General features: G+C 44.7%; 1 protein-coding gene across 3 annotated transcripts in view; it reads right to left on the bottom strand.

The window, feature by feature from the left end:
- Lrguk (leucine rich repeats and guanylate kinase domain containing) overlaps positions 1-14,576 on the bottom strand; it is a 113,799-nt gene extending 99,223 nt beyond the window's left edge. For all 3 annotated transcript variants that reach the window (XM_050148110.1, XM_050148111.1, XM_050148109.1), the window contains exons 1-3: positions 14,289-14,576; positions 5,244-5,351; positions 2,551-2,632 (exon numbers count right to left, since the gene is read on the bottom strand). In XM_050148110.1, coding sequence (XP_050004067.1) covers positions 2,551-2,632; positions 5,244-5,351; positions 14,289-14,576 — 478 coding nt within the window. The remainder of the gene's footprint in view (positions 1-2,550; positions 2,633-5,243; positions 5,352-14,288) is intronic.
- Positions 14,577-19,768: the final 5,192 nt, after the last annotated feature.

Raw genomic sequence — 19,768 nt, 5'->3', positions numbered from 1 at the left:
CTGCGGTCACCATGCCTGCTATCTGCTGCCATGCCGTCACCACTATGGGCTCTAATCCTCCGGAACCATAACCATAATAAACTCTTTCTTCTAGACTGCCTTGACCTTAGAATTTTATCACAGAAACAGAAGAGTAATTGGTATGCCAGAGCAAGGCTCTCTGAAGCCAGATAATTCCCAGCAACGTCTACTTCAGGTCTGTGGATTAAACAATTGCCTAGCCGTGAACATCTCTGAAAGAGGGGGTGCGTTGGAATATTGCCACTCCGGTAGAAATCAATGGGTCAGTCAAGGCAGGCTGCCATGGGATGGAACCTATGGGACGTCAGATGCTTAGCAGTCTACACCTATGAGCCTGCGTCTGTCCGCTCTGCATGGCTGCATGGCTGTTAAAACGGCTCTCAATTCTATTCATCTCCACTGAGTCCCTGAACTCCTGCTGGGGTTCATCTTTAATGCCAACCGCATGGGTATTTGTTTTAAAGGAGAGGCATCAGCTAATATTTAGACCGATACAATGAGGTGGTAACAACACCTCATACTCTGTACATAGCTGGGGCTTTAAAAATCACTGTGACAGGGCTGGGGAGATGGCTCAATGGTTAAGAGCTTTGCCTGCTCTTCCAGAGGTCCTGGGTTCGATTCCCAGCAGCCACATGTGCTCACAACCATCTGTAATGAGATTTGGTGCCCTCTTCTGGCCTGCAGGGACACATGCAGGCATAACACTGAATACATAATAAATAAATCTTTTTAAAAAAAAAATCACTGTGACAGTGCTGACTTCCACGGTCACTCCTTGGTGCAGTAACCTCTTTGTCCACCAGATGGCAGGAACACCTTATGGCTTCACTAAGGGTTTTGGACCAGCAGCATCAGCCTTATCCTTGCTTACCTCAAACCAGCCCTTACCCCACTTCTGAGGGTGGGATTCAGCCATCTATGCACGAACAGCCCCCGCTACACACAAGTGATTCTGTTGAAAACTGAAATGTGGTCTACCTCTGAACCCCTGTAAAGCTGACATCCCCCAAAGAAAAACATACTGCCATACCAATACACACAATAGAGAGGGTCATAAAGAATCAAGGAGGTGTGGTCTGCATAGAGACTGCCTTGAGTGGCAGGCTATGCAGCTAGGTCTCTTCTTGCTATTGGCATTGAGCACCGGCAGAGCCTTCCACGAGGCTGCAATTTCTTATTCAGTAAGAGTGAAAAATCAGTCTCAGAGACTGGGGTGAGCAGAGCACAATCAGACTTGTAGGGGTGGAGTGGGAAGAGCACAATCAGCCTTGCAGGGGTGGGGTGGGCAGAGCACAATCAGCCTTGCAGGGGTGGGGTGGGCAGAGCACAATCAGTCTTGCAGGGGTGGGGTGGGCAGAGCACAATCAGTCTTGCAGGGGTGGGGTGGGCAGAGCACAATCAGCCTTGTAGGGGTGGGGTAAGCAGAGCAGTCCTGCCAGTAACAGCTAAATGCCTTCCTGGCGGTCGGGTCACCACACATCTGAGCCTTGGTTTAAGTAACTTGGAGGAAGAGGGACAGGGCGGGGATGCAGAGAGAACAAGACGGGACCCCAGCTATTACTGCTCAGTATTCATTCCAGAATTTTCTCTGTTCGTGTTTGCTATTTTCTAAAATGAGTTTGGAAAAGCATGTCACAGTCTCTCCAACAGTGGTATTTGGAGTAGGATCTGACGCTTGTCTGCACTCAGGGGCTGGCCTTTAATTATCAGAGTCAGATGAGAGGAACTGGAAAACGAAATTGAGACCATTAACAGCAGCCATGAGGTCTGCTCTAAGGCAGCTGAAAGCAGCAAGCAGAAAAGACACTCGGAAGAGAAAGATCAGAAATAAGTATTTGCTTGTGTCTCTAGAAGTCTAAAGGAAAAGATATATAGTGTTAAAATCAAATAAGATCTGAAAATTCAAAACAAGGACCAGACTTTAAAGAAAATATGACGATTTCAGAACTATGTTCATTAAGTGTGAAGGAAGGAAGGTGTAATGGCAAACACAGTCAGATGGTGTGGTCAGAAGAGTCAGCTAAACCGACAGAGAGGGGCTAGGGCTGACACCAGGAAGCCCTGGGGCTTAACCGATAATAGAGGGAGCTAGCCAGGATGAAATGGAAGTGTAAAAGCCAAATAAAGTGTCCACGAGAGGGCGGGGTGGCTAATTCATCTGAGCTAAATAGCCAGCTGAAGAAAAGGGTGTCATCAAACATTCTGCGGGTACTGAAGGGATACCAACTCCTGTGGGGCTCCCTGGGTGCACCCCAACTGTGTCGAAACACTGAAGGCCTACCTGTCTGCTCTTCCTTTGTAGATCATTGTCCTCTCTCTCTCTCTCTCTCTCTCTCTCTCTCTCTCTCTCTCTCTCTCCCTCCCATTCTATTGCTCTCTTTCTCCAAAGAAAGCAATAAGTCAATATTTAAATTATCTACAAATCACTTTTATCAAGCTCAGTATTATAAAAACACATTAAATTCTGTAGATGGTAAATTTTCGCACTACTTCAGTGATCAATCCTCTTGACTGACAATCACGTACCTTCGATTTTGTTCGCTGAAAGATTCAACTTCTGTAGGTGAACATAGTTACACAGAATGCTGATGTCGATTAAATCGCAGTGCTGAGAGGAAGGAAAGGGGGAAGGCTTTAATATGGCTTTTACCGCGTTCATGGGAGCCTTCCCGCAACAGCTAGAAACAACACCACCGGAAAGAAAGCCAGAGTTTCTTCCGAAGGATAGAAGCGAGAGAATAAACTCTAAGGCCTGCTACTAATGAGATCTCAAAACCCCACCAAAAAAATGTATTCCTTCTGAAGAAATTCTAGTCAGTTGGGCGTGGTAGCACATGCTTTTAATCAAGGTAGAGGCAAGTGAATCTCTGTGAGTCTGAGGCTGGCCAGGGCTGCACAGTCAAACCCTGTCTCCAATAGAAGAAGAAAGAAATTATTAGCCTAAGGAATTAGTGTTAGCAGCAAGGACACACCACATGAAAAGGTAAAGGACAGCGGTGTTCACGGGAGCCTTTAGAACAGTCTGAAATGAAATAAAGTACAGCTGTAAAGACCACGTTTTCATCTCGCCAAAGAGAAGCCAGTGCCGAGCATGTAAGTGTAAGTGACGTTTTAGGAATATGCCACAGGTCACCAGGAGACTGTTAACCCACACAGCGATCCCAGCAGATCCAACAGCAGCAGAGCAGACAGGGGGAAACACAGAGAGGGGTGTGGCCAAGCCTGAAGCCGCAAAGCAGCTTGGGAGTCGCAGTCTCCAGCTCTGCTGAGGCTCTGTCCAAAGTTCATGCCAGCAAGGTAGTCATGGGAAGTTCTGGTGGAGCTGGGAGGGAATCTGAACCCACGGGATGACGACTTCTGCTGGTGGCATATGTCATTCTGTCGCGGGCAGACAACAAAGCCAAAGGCGACTAATAAAAAAAAAAGCCTTTTGACAGCAAGTTCTCACGTCGGGGAGTGATGGCTGTTTAAGGGAGGCTGCTGCCAGAGACAGGTCAGTCCTGAGTGCCTACTGTGTGCATCATTGTGCCTAGTGAGGAGACAGGGAGGGGCTGAGTTCTAGTGTGCCTTTAAGAATTTAGGACTTGGGCAGGGGAGGAGATGTGTATACAAGTAATTAGAGGAAGTCAAATAAACAATAATAATCATTATATAATTATTATATACAATGATATTATATATTATACATAATTATATAACAATATTAATATATAATACTATTGGGTGACGCATATTATATATTACATATAATATATAATTACATAATAATAATAGTATGTGTAGCCTAAGTAAGATATGAGGAGGGGGGAAATCACTGAACCAGTAAGTGTACTCAGACAGTTTATTGTGGCCAAGTAATTCAGCATGTAATATCTCAACAGTACGGAGGTCAGGGGCAAAATAAGTTAAGCTCCATCCCTCTGGCTGAAATAAGATTTAAAGGATTGCTTTTTTGGCAGATCAATTTAAGGCCTGGCGCTACATACATAAGTAGACTATTGGTTACAATGGGCCTTGACGCGGCAGAACTGGCTGCTAGAATCACACTTTCTCAGTGTCTTACACAGTGCTGTGTGTACAGGGTACTCCTGCCACAGCTGAGTGCCTGAGCCCTCTACAGAAGGCTAGCTACTGCCAGGGAGGGAAAAGCTGGGCTTGGTATGCTGACCCCGAAGGACATGCTATGAAGCCAGCTCAGAGGACAACACCTCAGTAGTCACTGGATAGTTCAAATCCACGGCAGAACACTTTAGCAATGCATTAGCCCAGTCAGGAGTGAGCCAGGTCAGGAAGCTGTAGCAAATTTTCCATGTGCTTTTAAAATAAAAGTACGTATAGAGGGTATATCTGTACAGGTGTGGGAACACATGTGTGCAACCGGTACACGTGCGTGTGTGTACATGAGCCTATGGAGGAGTCTTCTTCAATTGCCCCTCACCTGCTATACTGAAGCCGCCTCTCTCAGTGAACCTGGCGCTCACCCGTCCATCTTGACAAGGCTGCCGTGCCAGCATGCCTGAGATCCGAACCCCAGCCTTCGTGTTACACAGCAAGCACTGTACCCGCTGAGCCAACTCCCCAGCCCCTGGATATCTTTTTTTCTTAAATGGAGGCCAAAAGAGTTAAATTATTTTTCTAGGACTATGAGCAGCAGAGAAGCTGAACTGTGGGTGGCCGGCTCTTGCAGCCCCACGCCGTCAAAGCTGAGCCCGATCCTGTGCTGCTCTGGGACTAGGACTGAAATCTTGAAGACTGAAGAATAACAATGGATTCTCCAGCTTTGACGGCAGGCATCTATGAGAATAAAGGACAGCTCAGAGCTACTCATTTCTCGATATGAGAGAAACATCGATTATCAGAATACTTGGTTCCGGGGAATTCAGACACGAAATTTAGCTCTGCTTTGGCCGATCAGAGGGAAAATTCTTACAGGGTTTTTGATTGGTTTTACAAATCCAAACTCAACCTCCTGAAGAAAGCATTGATTACTATAATATAGACTACTCAGGATGAAAGCGAGTGTGGAGAAAATGAAGACAAAGGAATTTGGGGAGCTGATACGGGGACGGCCGCGGTTCCCTGAAGCCTAACACTTACACATGCATCTCCATCGAACACAAGGCCCCGAGGTTTGCCGCCACGACAAAAGCTGTGAGTACCAAAGAAGGCGAATGCCATCTGTCCGTGTTGCCACCCTGCAATGACCCTGTCATACTCACTGATAAATTCAGGTTGAGGTAGACCTGCTCCGTCCCAGGGCCCGACCACCCCAACTCATTGAGTGCTTCGGCCACAGCCTCCTCTCTCAGGATCCCATCAAACTCCGCCTGCAGAAAGCAAACGGTGGACAAAGAATGTGTATTAGAAAGGCAACCATCTGCTTTGTCCTACCCTGCTCCCAGGGAAAATCTGACTGCCTGTAAGACATTACATACTCCACATGGTTAAGTAAATGCCCATCAAAGCCATGTCTTGCTGCCACTGACTTATTGGCTGGTCACTTCCATGTGGTGCTTGATGCTGAGACAACACTGTGGCCAGAGGAACGTCAGATTTCGTGGTCCTGTGTAAGAGCTCCTGACAGCCCCGGAGTAGGCAATTCTCATCTCCATTTTACAGAGGAAGTAACTAAAGAGGTTACATTGCTCAAAATGACATAACGGCATGTGACAGAGCTGGAATAAAAACCCAATCTGTCTGCCCCCAAGGCCATTCTGTACTGGGCTACCTGCCCACACCTCAAAGGATGCATCAAATGAAGGCAATAATGTCTCAAAATCTGGTATTCTTGCTGAACAAACCAAGTCCTCAGCTCACTTTCCAGAAGCTATTTTTTGTCAGATCCATCCAATTTACAAGATGATGTGGTGGGTGCCTGTCACTTCCAGGAGGAGGCTCGCCCTTTGGTCTATAGCCGACGGATGGGCAAGGCATTTCCCCTGTGATGGCAGACAGAAGAGACGACACGCTAGTCCATGCTACATGGCCACTGCCTTGAACTCTATAATGGCCAGCGAGGACACCGACATCAGCACGATGGCAGAAAACAGTCGTCATGGCAGCCACTCGATGGGACTCAACCACGATGAGTGTATTAATTGGGATGGGAAAACATATGCTCTTTAGTTCCTTACCAACCCAGGAGCCAAGAATGCGGTCTGGGCTGTTGGTCCTGAGGACCTAAGTATATAGACTCATGTTGCTCTAAGAGTTTTTCTCCACAGGGACTATTGCCTACACGGAGATAGTACATTGTCCTTTGGAACCAGCTGGACTCGGTTTGAACCTCACCTCTGCCATGTGACTTGGGGGAGGTAAAGCTTTCTCTGAGCCTCACTTCTCTACCTATAAACAGAAAGTATGTTTTTCTTTAAAGATGTTCTAGACACACCGTTCCTCCAAAGTAGGCTGCTTTTGGGGATATTGATTGTTTTGAGTTGAAGGCACTTGAAAAAAAAAAAAAACAGTAAATGTAAGGGGAGGCTTTCTCCGAACTGCTTTTATCTACAGAGAGGCAGATCCTTCAAAAGGAACTCGATTGTTAGAAATCCCCTCCCCGGGAGTTTCATCAACTGGAGGAGATTGACCCTTAGCACAGGAGCAGAGAGAGGGTGACACCACCGTGAGGCGAGCTTTGTCACAGCCCCTCATGGCTCCCATCTATTCTAAGAGCCTGTGAATCTTGCCACAAAAGCATCTGCCCCCCCCTGACCCCCACCCCCTTTAGTGACCTACATTCCCTCTACCCTTCTTCCCCCGTTAACATGGTGTGGAAGCGCTCAAATCCCACATAAAACATTTCCCAGGTCAGCTGGTGACTCCGTAGGTGGAGGCACTTGCCTCCAGTCCAGAGGACCTGGGTTTCATCATGAAGAGCCATGTGGTAGAAGAGAGTCAGTTCCTACAAGCTGCCCTCTGACCTCCACATGTGTGGCACACGCATGGATAAATCACTGTAATCGATTTATTTATCTTATGTGTATGAGTGTTTTTCCGGTACATAAGTATTGTGCACCACACGCATCCCGTGCCCAAGGAGGACAGAAGAGGGTGTTGGAAGCCACTTAACTCAAGTTAACTGTTGGCTGTGAGCTACCAGTTGGGTGCTGGGAACCAAATCAGGGTCCTCGGCAAGTCCAGACCCTGTAAACATTTGTCTCTGTCTATTTATCTATCTATCTACCTATCTATCTATCTATCTATCTATCTATCTATCTATCTATCTATCTAATCTAGCATCTGTTTACCTGTCTTCTTATTTGTTTATTTTTATCTGCATGGATGTTTTATCTTCATGTATATGTCTGTGTACCATATACATACCTAGTGCCCATGCAAGTCAGAAAAGGGCTTTAGATTCCCTGGAGCTAGAGTTACAGATGGGGTTATGAGCCACAATGTGGGTGTTAGAAATCAAACCTGGGTCCTCTGGAAGAGCAGTCAGCACTCTTAACCACTGAGCCATCTCAGTAGCCCCAACCCTTCCTTATTTGGTACTGGAAATCTAAGTACTCAGTGCTAGTGAAGTTGTGGCTATTGGAGGAGAATCTACAACCAGCAATGTACTAACCCAGCAAAACCCCTGTCAACAATCTATAAACACCTGTCCTTATACAACCACAGACACATACAGTCTTCACCCTTCACCATGGAGACCACCCCAAAAAAAAACCTGTAATAACGAGTTTTTTGGGGTTGGTTTGCTTTTTTTCCAGACAGAGCTTCTCTGTATAGCTCTGACTATACTGAAACTCACTCTGTAGACCAGGCTAAGCCTCAAACTCTGAGAGTGCTGGGATTAAAGGCATGCACCACTACCACCCAGCCTGTGTAATAAATTTTTTTAAAAAATCTTTTCCTATGAAATCTCCGATAGATGTAATATTAAAACCAATATGGCCATGTCCCAGTCTGTTAACTTGTCCATTGTCACTTTATTTCACAGGTCCAGCTATGAAAGCTGGAAGATGGGGAAGGTCGTCGTTTCTTTTAATGTCTTAAAGAGAAAGAAAAAGTAATATACAGAAAGCTCTTGGCACAGTGCCTGGAACACATTAAATGTTTCAATAACTGTCCTATGTGCCAATGTCCCATAGCTGTCTCACTGCTCACAAGTGGGGAAAGCATTCATGCCTATACAGAAAATACTGCTGGCCTATGTAAAACCTCGGAGGTAGTGGGGTGGAGAGAATGCTGCCTTCCTTCTGAACTTCCCACCCGGAGCTCCACAGGTCATCTGACCTCACCCCACTCCACTTCCTTACTTATTCCAGCAGGGAGGCCTGTTTGTCACCATAGCTGTGGACATCAGGGTGGGCATAAGTGCCAGCATTTTCTCAGATCCCTAAGGCAAGGCTCCACACAGTAAACCCCTCTTTAGCCTACTTTGTAATCCCAGGAACTGCCTTAGTCCAGACTCTTCCTGCTCCCCTATAGATATTGCTCGAACCCTACTATCCTCTCATCTAAATGTACGTGGTCACCAGAGAACCGCTTACCAAGTGTGTGCCCAGGCAGGGCACGCAGCCCTCTACAGCCTACCCTACCTTAGGTACTTTTTCTGCTCTTGCCTGTAACCCCTGAGTGCAGCTGTACCGATCTCTGGATGTGGCACTTTAGGTGCTAATTGCTATGTCTTACTCTTATGTCACGCTGAGAGCAGGGACCATATGTCTTCAATCAGATTTTCATCTTCTGTCTTAATAGCTGCTATCATTTATTTCATCTGTAACTTCTGAGAGTCTACTCTAGCTACCAGATATTATATTGGAGACTTTAAAGTAGGCTCTTACTAAATTTGAAGTATCTAACTATCCCGATGAACAGGCGTTATCACACGCTTCGAGTTACTGGCAAAGGGTGTGTCAAATTTTGGGCCAAGACACGGTCAAAGTGTGCTTTCTATTAAGCAGTCACTCCGTAAATGTTTGTTCATTAGGCGAAAATCACTTAAGGAGCTCTAGGTAGCTGTGTCAGAATGTCCTGCTGGCCTGGTGTCAGAGGAATAGCAAGCAACCCCTGCCAGCTATAAACCCTCGCTGGGCCATAAGTGGCGGAGCTACGAGTCACACCCAGCCCTAATCAATCCTTTGGGTTACAGATACCTTTTGTTGCCCTATGTGAATCTTTTTTTTCTTTCCTTTTTGAGATTGTTTTAAATTTAATTTTTTTAAAAAAGAAAACAAACTATCTTTTTTTCATTTTACATATAAATCCCAATTCCCACTCCCTCTTCTCCTCCCATGCCCTCCACCTTCCACCCCACCCCACCCCCACTAAGGAGTGGTCCTTAGAGAGGATAAGGCATTGCTTTGAGGAAGGACCAAAGCCCTTCGTACTATATCTAGGCTGAGCAAGGTATCCATCCAAAGAGAATGGGTTCCCAAAAAGCCAGTACAAGCAGTAGGAATAAGTCCTGGTACCACTACCAGTGGCCCCTCAGTCTGCCCCAGCCATACAACTGTCACCCACATTCAGAGGATCTAGTTTGGTCCTATGCTGGTTCCTTCCCTGTCCAGCCAGAGTTGGTGAGCTCCCATTAGTTCAGGTAAGCTGTTTCAGTGGGTGTCCCCATCATGGCCTTGACCTCTTTGCTCATATTCTCACTCCTTCCACTCTTCGACTGAACTTTGAAAGCTCAGCCCAGTGCTCTGCTGTGGATCTCTGCCTCTGTTTCCATCAGTTGCTGGATGAAGGTTCTATGGTGACATTTAAGATATTCACCAATCTGACTACAGGGCAAGGCCAGTTCAGGCCCCCTCTCCACTATTGTTTAGGGCCTTAGCTGTGGTCATCCTTGTGGATTCCTGTGAGTTTCTCTAGAGCCAGGTTTCTTGCTAGCTCCATAATGGTTCTCTCAATCAAAGTATCTCTTCCTTGCTCTCCGTCCCTGTCCTTACCCCATCTTGACTATCCCTTTCCCTCAAGTTCTCCCACTCCCTTTCTCCCCTTCTCCTCCCCTTCTACCCTCCCCTCCCCACCCCCCAATTTTGTCAGGAGATCTTGTCTATTTCTCCTTCCTGGGGGATCTATATATGTTTTTATTAGGGTTCACCTTGTTACTTAGCTACTCCAGGGTGGTGGACTATAGGCTCGTTATCCTTTGCTCTACAGCTAGCATCCACTTATGAGTGAGTGCATGCCATGTTCACCTTTCTGGATCTGGGTTACCTACTCAGAATGACTTTTTTCTAGTTCCTCCATTTGCATGTAAATTTCAATATGTCATTGTTTTTTACCACTGAGTAGTAAGTACTCCATTATGTAAATGTACCACATTTTCTTTATCCATTCTTCAGTTGAGGGGCATCTAGGGTTGTTTCCAGGTTCTGGCTATTACAAATAATGCTGCTATGAATATAGCTGAACAAATGTCCTTGTAGTATGATTGAGTATCCTTTGGGTATATGCCCAAGAGTGATATTGCTGGTCCTGAGGTAGGTAGATTCCCAATTTTCTGAGAAACCACCATACTGATTTCCAGAGTGGTGGTACAAGTTTGCATTCCCACCAGCAATGGAGGAGTGCTCACATTACTCCACATCCTCTCCAGCATAAGCTATCATTGATGTTGTAATCCTAACAAAATTAATCTATAGATTCAATGCGATAACCATCAAAACCCCAACACAATTCTTCACAGACCTTAAAAGAACAATAATCAACTTCATATGGAAAAACAAAAAACCCAGGATAGCCAAAACAATCCTGCACAATAAAGGAACTTTCAGAAGCATCACCATCCCTGACATCAAGCTCTATTTTAGAGCTACAGTAATTAAAACAGCTTGGTATTGGCATAAAAACAGAATGGCTGACCAATGGAATCAAATCGAAGACCTGGATATTAATCCATATACCATAAACACCTGACTTTTGACAAAGAAGGCTAAAATTATACAATGTAAAAAGAAAGCATCTTCAACAAATGGTGCTGGCATAACTGGATATCAACATGCTGAAGAATGCAAATAGACCCATATCTATCGCCATGCACAAAACTCAAGTCCAAATGGATTAAAGACCTCAATGTAAATAAATCCAGCCACAATGAACCTGATAGAAGAGAAAGTGGGAAGTAGCGTTGAATGCATGGGCACAGGAGACTACTTCCTAAATATAACATTAGTAAGACAGACACTGAGAGCAACAATAAATGGGACCTCCTGAAACTGAGAAGCTTCTGTAAAGCAAAGGACACAGTCAATAAGACAATAAGGCAGCCTACTGAATGGGAAAAGATCTTCACCAACCCCACATCAGACAGAGGACTGCGCTCCAAAATGTACAAAGAACTCAAGAAATTAGAAATCAAAATTCTAAATAATCCAATTAAAAAAAATGGGGTACAGATCTAAACAGAGAATTCTCAACAGAAGAATCTCAAACGGCCAAAAGATACTTAAGGAAATGTTCAACATCCTTAGCCATCAGGGTGTGCAAATCAAAACGACTCTGTGATACCATCTTACACCAGTCAGAATGGCTAAGATCAAAAACGCCCTATGCAAATCTTGTCTGAGAGTTTCCCATGGATACAGAGCTGACGCAAAACTTGGTTGAGGAAAACCCAGAAAATCGTGGTATACCTCATGAATCAGGTATTTGCACTTGGCAGCGTATTTTTGGAAGCTGCATTCAGATTGTTTTGAGCATATGAAAATCTACTGGCTAAAGTGTAAACACAGAGCTAAGGGAAAGGGCTTCAGTCCATGGAGACTGGAGGTCCCTGCGGCTGCAAGTCCCTGCGGCTGCAAAGATTAAGTTCATTCTCAAAGGGTCGCGGAGTCTTCATTTCACCGACCCGCATGAACCCACACATCCGCACTGCGATACCCACGACAGGTAGCAGTTAAAACATGGGAGTTACTATTATAGGATCAGGACTATATTGTGTCAAGTATTTAAAGTTTTACTAAGTTTTAATTTGTATGTGTGTCTGCACATGTCTGGATGTCACAGGACAATTTGAGGAGCCAAGTCTCTTCGTCCACCCACAGAGTCAAGGAATCGATTGAACTCAGGTTATCAGGCTTGGCAGCGAGTATCTTTACCGGCAAAGCTTTCTCATGGGCCTTATGCTAAGCACTTTACTTACATATAGGATATCATGTAGTCATCTTATGAGACAGCGATGACTAGCAAACCTGTATTTGAGGTCTAGATAAGCTAAGTAACTTATTCAAAATCTTGCTACTAACAAAAGGTTAACCCAGGTCTCGACCATAAAACCTTTCATCCCAAAGACAGTGGGTGTTTGCTCCAAGCAGCTGGTCTCAACTGCTTCTCTTAAATTCATTAGGGCTCCTGGAGTTTGAAGCTAGCTGCATTGTTGGTTATGACTACCACATTATTACCCATAAGATGTGGGAAATAAACCACTCAACACGAATGCACACTTCTTTATAACTCTTCAGTTCAGTTTATAACTTTTCATTCCACATTCTAAAGCCTAAGCCATACCATGAAAAGCCAAGTCAGTATCAATACCTAGAATGTAACTAGAATACATAATAAACTTTTCTTTCTCAGCATATTCACCGAACCAGCAAGGACAAACCAGTTGAATGGCCCCTTCTATGGCTTGTTAATGACGTGCTGAAGACAGATTAACGATGGCACTAATGAACCCAGAGCCAAGGAGCTTTTGCTAATTAGAATCATAAAGTATGCTGGTGGTTCATTTGTGAATTCCTCTGGGGTAGAAGGTGGTGGAAACCATGCAAACATTTCAAAGGAGCAAAAACACCACTGCATTTGTGGTAGTCACAAGTTGAAGGCAGCAAAATTAACCAACAAAGGAAGAATAAGATAAATAATGGCCTTTTGTTTGTTTAAGTTTGTTTTTATTCTTTTATTATTATTTTTAAGGCAGGGTGTAGACCATGATGACCTCTAACTCAGGACTACCTTCCTATCTCTACCTCCAGGGCTGGGAGTGTAGGTAGGCACACCATTTCTGGTACCCTTCTAAGGCCAACATCAAGCAAAATCAGGATGTAACTAGACCACAAAGAGAGAAGTGTAAAAAGAGACAAAATGAGGGATGGGGTGGGGGTCAATCCAATATTCAAAGTGAACAAAAAGGCATTACAGACAAGAGCCCAAGGAAGAGCAGAATCAGAGTAACAGAAGGGTAGTGGAGGAAGAATAAGAAAATAAGACAAACCAGGAAAGGAGCTTATTCAAGGAATACTGAGGAGAGAAATGTTTGATATCAGGGAGAAAAGTGACTAGGAGATGACACAGAGGTCAAGAAGCTGAAGCGATTGATTTCTACGCCGAAGGAAAAGAAGGGGTCCAATAGAAAGGTAAGAACTGAAATTAAGAAAAATATTGATTCTGAGTAGCTAAAACAAAGAGAAGAGTCTGTGTGGGGGAGAGGAACAAACCAATTTATGATTTTGAAAAAAGAGCAATTATTAGAAGCCAATAGAAGGAAGAAATGGAACGCAGTGAAAAAGGAGACGAGGGTAAGAAAGGGCAGCCAAGGGTGTGGGAATACAGTCAAGTGTTGAAAATGGGATTGGGTGAGTAGGGGAAAAAGTATGTCGAAAACCAGCTAAGAGTTGGGAATGTTGAGAGCACTCCCACAACCCAAACATTCTCACGAGTGAGGGTAAGCTGGCTCTCTGATCATGCTATGGTTCCCTTCTTGACCAGGAAGTGTGGCGAGTGCTTCAGTAGGCTTATACCCTAGGAGATGCAATATGTAAAACTTTTAAGTTATTTGGACTTTGTCGGAGGATATGGATTATTTCAAAAAGGCAATTTCTCACCCTAGAGGAAGGAGGAAGATGAGCCCACAACTGGGGAGAGTACAGAAGGGCTTCAGTTTGGAGAGACACACTGGGGATATCAAAAACCTCTTGATGCTAAGGTAGCAACTTTAGCAAGGGGTAATTTTGAAAGCATTAACCCCATAACCTCCATACAAATAACACAGATAATTTTTCATAATGGCAGTGGGTAATCTGACATATAAGAAACCACGAAAAGAAGGCAGATATTTAGAGGGTTTCTGTCCTCTCAAACCCCTGTGCCCCCACCCCGCTCCGACCCCAGAGAGGAGGTGAAGAACACCAGAAACAGAACAGAAATGAGCAGCAAAGTAAAGTCCTCGCCATCTGGGAAAGGGGCGCCTGGCCAGAATGAGTGGGGTGCAGAAGTGCAGAAGCGAGCTGCAACTGAGGCAGCCAGGTTTGGCAGCTGGAGGAAGCCCGGGGCTGGGGTGAGGATGCAGATGGGAGTGGGAGAAGGCACACCTCCAAATTCAGCATTTCGGACTCCTCTGACTCTTCCGAGGATTCCTCTTCGCCCTGCGCTTCCGTCTCCGTTTCCTGAGAGCGGCGGATGAGCTGTTGGAGGAGGTGGGAGGAGGCGCTTTTGAAAGTCCCTCTTGTTCTCTGTCCCATGGGAAAAGGAGGCCATTGTGTCCGACGACGTTTTGCTGCGAGCGATAGTATTGCCTGGATTACAGCGCGAGGGGCGCCCAAGCCCTGCTGGAGAGAGGGCCCTTTCCCTCTCGAGGGACCGTTCTCGTAGGCAGCCATATTGTTTATATGCGTTACCTAGGAGATTGACGTCCTGACCAGCGGCGCCGCAAAGACTTCTGGGGGTTGTAGTCCCACCGCTCCGGGCTCACTCAGGCTGTTGGCATCGTACTTTCCCCTGCTGCTTCTTTCATTTTCCTCTCTTCCCTACGTTCAGTCGCTGGTTTTGTTCCTTTTTGATTGTGTTTTTTTTTGTCCTCCTTTTCACCCCTTTTCTTTGTCTCCTACTGTCTGCCTTTGATGACATTCACACAAGCATCTCCAGTCTTGCTTCATGCATACCATCGAACTTTGAAAGAGACTCAGTTAGTGTTTCTATTTGCTACGACAAAGCACCATAACCAAAAGGCAAGTTGTGGGGGACAAAGGATTTATTTGGCTTACACTTCCATATTGTTGGTCATCACTGAAGGAAGTCAGGATAGTAACTCCAACCATAGGATTCTAGAGGCATGAGCTATGGAGGGGTGTTGCTTGCTGATTTGTTCCCCATGATTTGCTCAGTCTGCTTTTTTTATAGAACCCATGGCCACCAGCCCAGGGACAGCACCACTCACCATGGGCTAGGCCCTTCCCTATTGATCACAAATTGAGAAAAGAAATGCCTTATAGCTGGATCTTCTGAAGGCATTTCCTCAACTGAGGCTCGTTCCTCTCTGATGACTCTAATTTGTGTCAAGCTGATGTAACACTAGTCAATACAGGAAGGATTTGGCATCCCTACTTCTGTCCGTGGGAAAACTAGTAAGGCTAGTTTAACACTATGCAGAGCTCTGCGGGAGGAGATAAGGGTGTAACAAAGATGACTTAGAAGACCTGACTCCACTCCTTTTCCTCGCATTGTGGATAATGAATGGAAACTACCAAAGGACTTCTGAAAGCTCATCTGCAGTAATTTACATTCCTATCCATCTCTAAGCCTAGTCCTTGGGGGGGGGGAGGACTAGGGAGGGGAGGGGAGGGGAGGGAGGACTAGGGAGGGGAGGGGAAGGGAGTAGAGGGTGCATCAGACTGGCAGTGGATCTGAAAGCCTCTGAAGAGCTATTAGCATCACATAAATAACTGTATTGGTCAAGTGACCTGCATTGGTAATTATTTTCATCCTGTTGGATAGTTCTCTTTATAAAATGTTCTTGCAGGATTTAAAGCATGGTTTTATGCTAGTGTGATTTGATGAAACCCAAATCCTATAGCCTTAAGCTCCACAAAACGGTGATAACTATTATTGCCGCAATGATGACAACAGAGGTCTGTACAAGGAAGTTGTCCTCATCCTCTGGCCTTCCAGGGCCTTTTCTCCATGCTTCAGTGACAGCAGTTACAAATACAAAATGATCCCTGCCAATAGTTATCAAGGGAGAAGGAGAAAAAAATCCTTATGGGCACTATCCATTGACTATTATCTTTTTTAGTGCTTGAGGGACTATTAAAACTGACATAAAGCTTTCAAAATTACCTTCCTTCATTATCTTGTGCTCATAACCGGAAAGGACACAATGAAAATGTCTCTCTGCTAGGTTTGCCTTGCTTTCTTATTCCTTTTTCTAGTAGGTACAGATCCTGACAAGGGATTTCTTTCCAACCTCATTGCCTCAGGGTCTGGTTCCACCTAACTAGGAAGGCTAGACGGTTTGCTCGCCCCTTGCAGAAATTATAAAAATGTAAATCCTATGTGTTTCCCATAACTTAACTAGCATTTACAGCGGGAAGAACTTTGCCAATGACTACCTGTTGAGAAAAGTGGTAGATTCATGGTCTATCAAAGTATATTCCAAAATGTGAAAAATATGTTTGTCATACAAACACTAGAGTGGAACACAGGGAAACACACTCTTCAAGTCAGTCAATGGGGGAATGCTAAAGATGGCAACTGTATTCAGAATCCATAACTGGTGCAGGAGAATTGTGTGTATTCTGTCAATCATATTTTGAATAAACACTGATTGGCCAGGCAGGAAGTATAGGCGGGTCAACCAGATAGAAGTAGAGGCGGGGCCATGAGAACAGGAGAATTCTAGGAAGGAGGAAGCCAATTCCTTCCATTCCTGCCCAGACCATCGAAAGGCAAGATGTAACCTACCCAGCTGAGAAAGGTACCAAGCCATGTGGCTAACATAGATAAGAATAATGGGTTAATATAAGCTACCAGAGCTAATAAGTAGTCTGAGCTAATGGGTCAATCAGTTTTATAACTTATGAAGATCTCTGTGTGATTTTCTTTGGGACTTGCCAGCTGTGGGAACTGGGCGGGACAGAAACCCCAACAAGCCGGCCCTCATACAGAAACCCCAATGAGCAGGCCCACATGTTACACATAAGAGAAGGAATTCTGATATAACTTTGCTAAGTCTACTGTTAGAAATAAGTTTGAGGTTCCAAAGACAGAGACCATCATTCTAATTGAAGTGTCTCAACAAGGTAAAACTTTACTCTTGTTCAGGAGGGTGAACTAGAAAGAACGAACAAAGAGACCCACAGAGACAGGAAGTATAGATGTGCTTATCTTGACTCAAGTGGTAACTGTATCTTTTCCCCATTGGCTGAGGTCTGACTTCAGACTCCCAAGAGTGCATAGTTTTAAAAGAATTGGAGCAAGATAAATGAAGGTGCCAGGGGGTCAAAGATTTTAATCTGAGAATGTGGAGAGGGTCTTTGTGTAAACAAAGGTTTTATTGGGTAAGGGGTACTAAAACATTTGCATAAAAGTTATGGGAACTGGGTGGTGATGGCACACGCCTTTAATCCCTGCACTCGGGAGGCAAAGGCAGGCGGATCTTTGTGAGTTCGAGACCAGCCTGGTTTACAAAAGCTAGTTCCAGGACAGGATCCAAAACCACAGAGAAACCCTGTCTCAAAAAAAAAANAAAAAAAAAAAAAAAAAAAAAAAAAAAAAAAAAAAAAAAAAAAAAAAAAAAAAAGATCAGCCTGGTCTACAAAGTGAGTTCCAGAACAACCAGGGCTACATGAAGAAACCCTGTCATGGAAAACAAAAAGTCTTACTGGGTGGGGAAGATAAAAGATCTGAATTTCTTGTCCTAAAACAAGTTTCATAGTTGCTCAATAGAAAAAACTCGTATTTAATATTTCTTAGAGAGACAAAATGGGTTAATGCCCTAGAATACAATAAAACCTAGTCTTTGGCAGGTAATATCGCTATGCATTTGGCCTCTTCATTTCTTCATTTCCACAGCTACCTTTGTCTTCATGTGATGAATGGAGCCCCTGAGGTTCAAGGAAGTTCAACAACTGGCCTAAGGTAGGTGTGTGTGTGTGCGCATGCGTGTGCATGCTTGCACAGAAAGCCTGATTTTGAGTGACCATCTCCACGGGCTGCCTTCAGTACAACTTTCTGCAGATGTTAAAAAGCAAGCAAGAAAGAAGGAAGGCAAAAAAAAAAAAGAGGGACGGAGAAAGAGAGAGAGAGAGGGAGGGAGAGAGAAAGAAAGAGAGAGAGAGAGAAAGAAAGGAAGGAAGGAAGGAAGGAAGGAAGGAAGGAAGGAAGAAAGAAAGAAAGAAAGAAAGAAAGAAAGAAAGAAAGAAAGAAAGAAAGAAAGAAAAGCTTCTTTGGAAGGCTGATCATAAAAAATTTACAGTCAGGTGGTGGTGGCACATACCTCTAATCCCAGGATTCAGGAGGCAGATCTCTGTGAGTTTCAGGCCAGCCTGATCTATAGAGCAAGTTTCAAGACAACCAAAACTGCTACACAGAGAAACCCTGTCTTGAAAAACAAAACAAAACAAACAAAATCCAAAAACAAAATAAACAATAATAAATAAATAAATAAACCCTTTCAGTCAAGGTTCTTCAGTATAACTAAAGAATCCACAAATTCACTCCAAGAATCACTCTTCCATATGGACTCAGGACACATTATACTGAGGAGGAACCAAAACATCTATCTGAAAACCAACTCCTTCTACAGAACGAACTGATGGTCCTCTAGGAGCAGTGACTGTCCTCAGACTGCCTACGCTTGAACTACTTGGTGCTCACTAATATGCCTGCCAAACTGGAATTATACTTATTGATGCCTTAATTATAATTCTGTACACCAAAATGGAAGGTTTTGTCTTTATAAAATAAAGTAAGTTGACTTGACAGAGACCTAAGCATTTCTGGGAAGAGAGGATCTTAACTGAGAAATTGCCTCTGTAAGACTGGTCCATAGGCAAGTCTGTGGGGTTCTGTCTTGATTGATGTGGGAGGTCCCATCCCATGAGGGAGGGTACCACTCCTGGGCAAGTGATCCTGAGTTGCTTATGCAGGCTGAGCAAAGTTTTCTTCCATGGCCTCTACTTCAGTTCTTGTCTCCTGGTTCCTTGCCCTGAGTACCTGCCCTGACTTCCCTAAGTGATGGAATGTGACCTGAGAAGCTGAAATAAACCTCTTTCTTCCCAACTTTGCTTTTGATGATGGTGTTTTGCCACGGCAATAGCAGCCCCGAGATAACAGGTAAGGAGAACAGCACTAAGCAGAGGGTAGGCTGTGAGGGAACAGGGTATTTGTTGAAACTCTCAGTATAAAACACCAGTAATTACACCCGTGTATGCACAGCTTTCAATAAACCACAACTGTAAGAGATTAGGTGTGTGTGTGTGTGTGTGTGTGTGTGTGTGTGTAGGTGTCAAGGTCAGGGAAGTCTTGGGCTAGACCAAGGAAGTAAGACAGTCAGCTGGCACCACAGGGTCATCTCTGTTAGCTCTGTACCCTTCCTCACTGGGAGAAATGAGAACACAGAGGGATGGCACCATGACCCTTTAACTTCTCTCAAGGAGGCGCCCAGGGCAGGAAGCTGTTGGCAGAGAACCCAGTTACCCCCCTGTTGGACAGAGTTTGCTAATCCTGGCTCTGACTGCTTGCTTCCTGGCTTCCCCTCATTTTAATGAGTGTGGCTGGTGGCTCCCCCTTTCTGGATCTGGCACTCTAATGTAAGACATTACCTTGCTGGAAATAGAGAGAAGACAAGGCGGGTCTTCTACTGCCTAAATTTAAGCAGGGACCCAGGCCTGGAATGTGGGCCTTGAGCAAAGCAGAGGAAGTGGATCGCCTTCTTCTCTGCACACTGCTCCCCTTTCCCCGTTCTGTATTAGGAAAAAAATGGTGCTTCCTGAGTATGTTAGGACCGAAACACTTTAAACTCAAGGTAATTGTGTTGGGGGGGGGTGCTATTTCTGCATTTTAAGGATTTTAT

The sequence above is a fragment of the Alexandromys fortis genome, unplaced genomic scaffold (genome assembly GCF_014885135.2).
Source record: "Alexandromys fortis isolate MF-2015 unplaced genomic scaffold, M_Fortis_MF-2015_v1.1 scaffold_57, whole genome shotgun sequence".
In the NCBI taxonomy this organism is placed as follows: Eukaryota; Metazoa; Chordata; class Mammalia; order Rodentia; family Cricetidae; genus Alexandromys; species Alexandromys fortis.
Note: the sequence above shows the minus strand (reverse complement) of the source record. Positions and strands in the feature narration are given on the sequence as shown.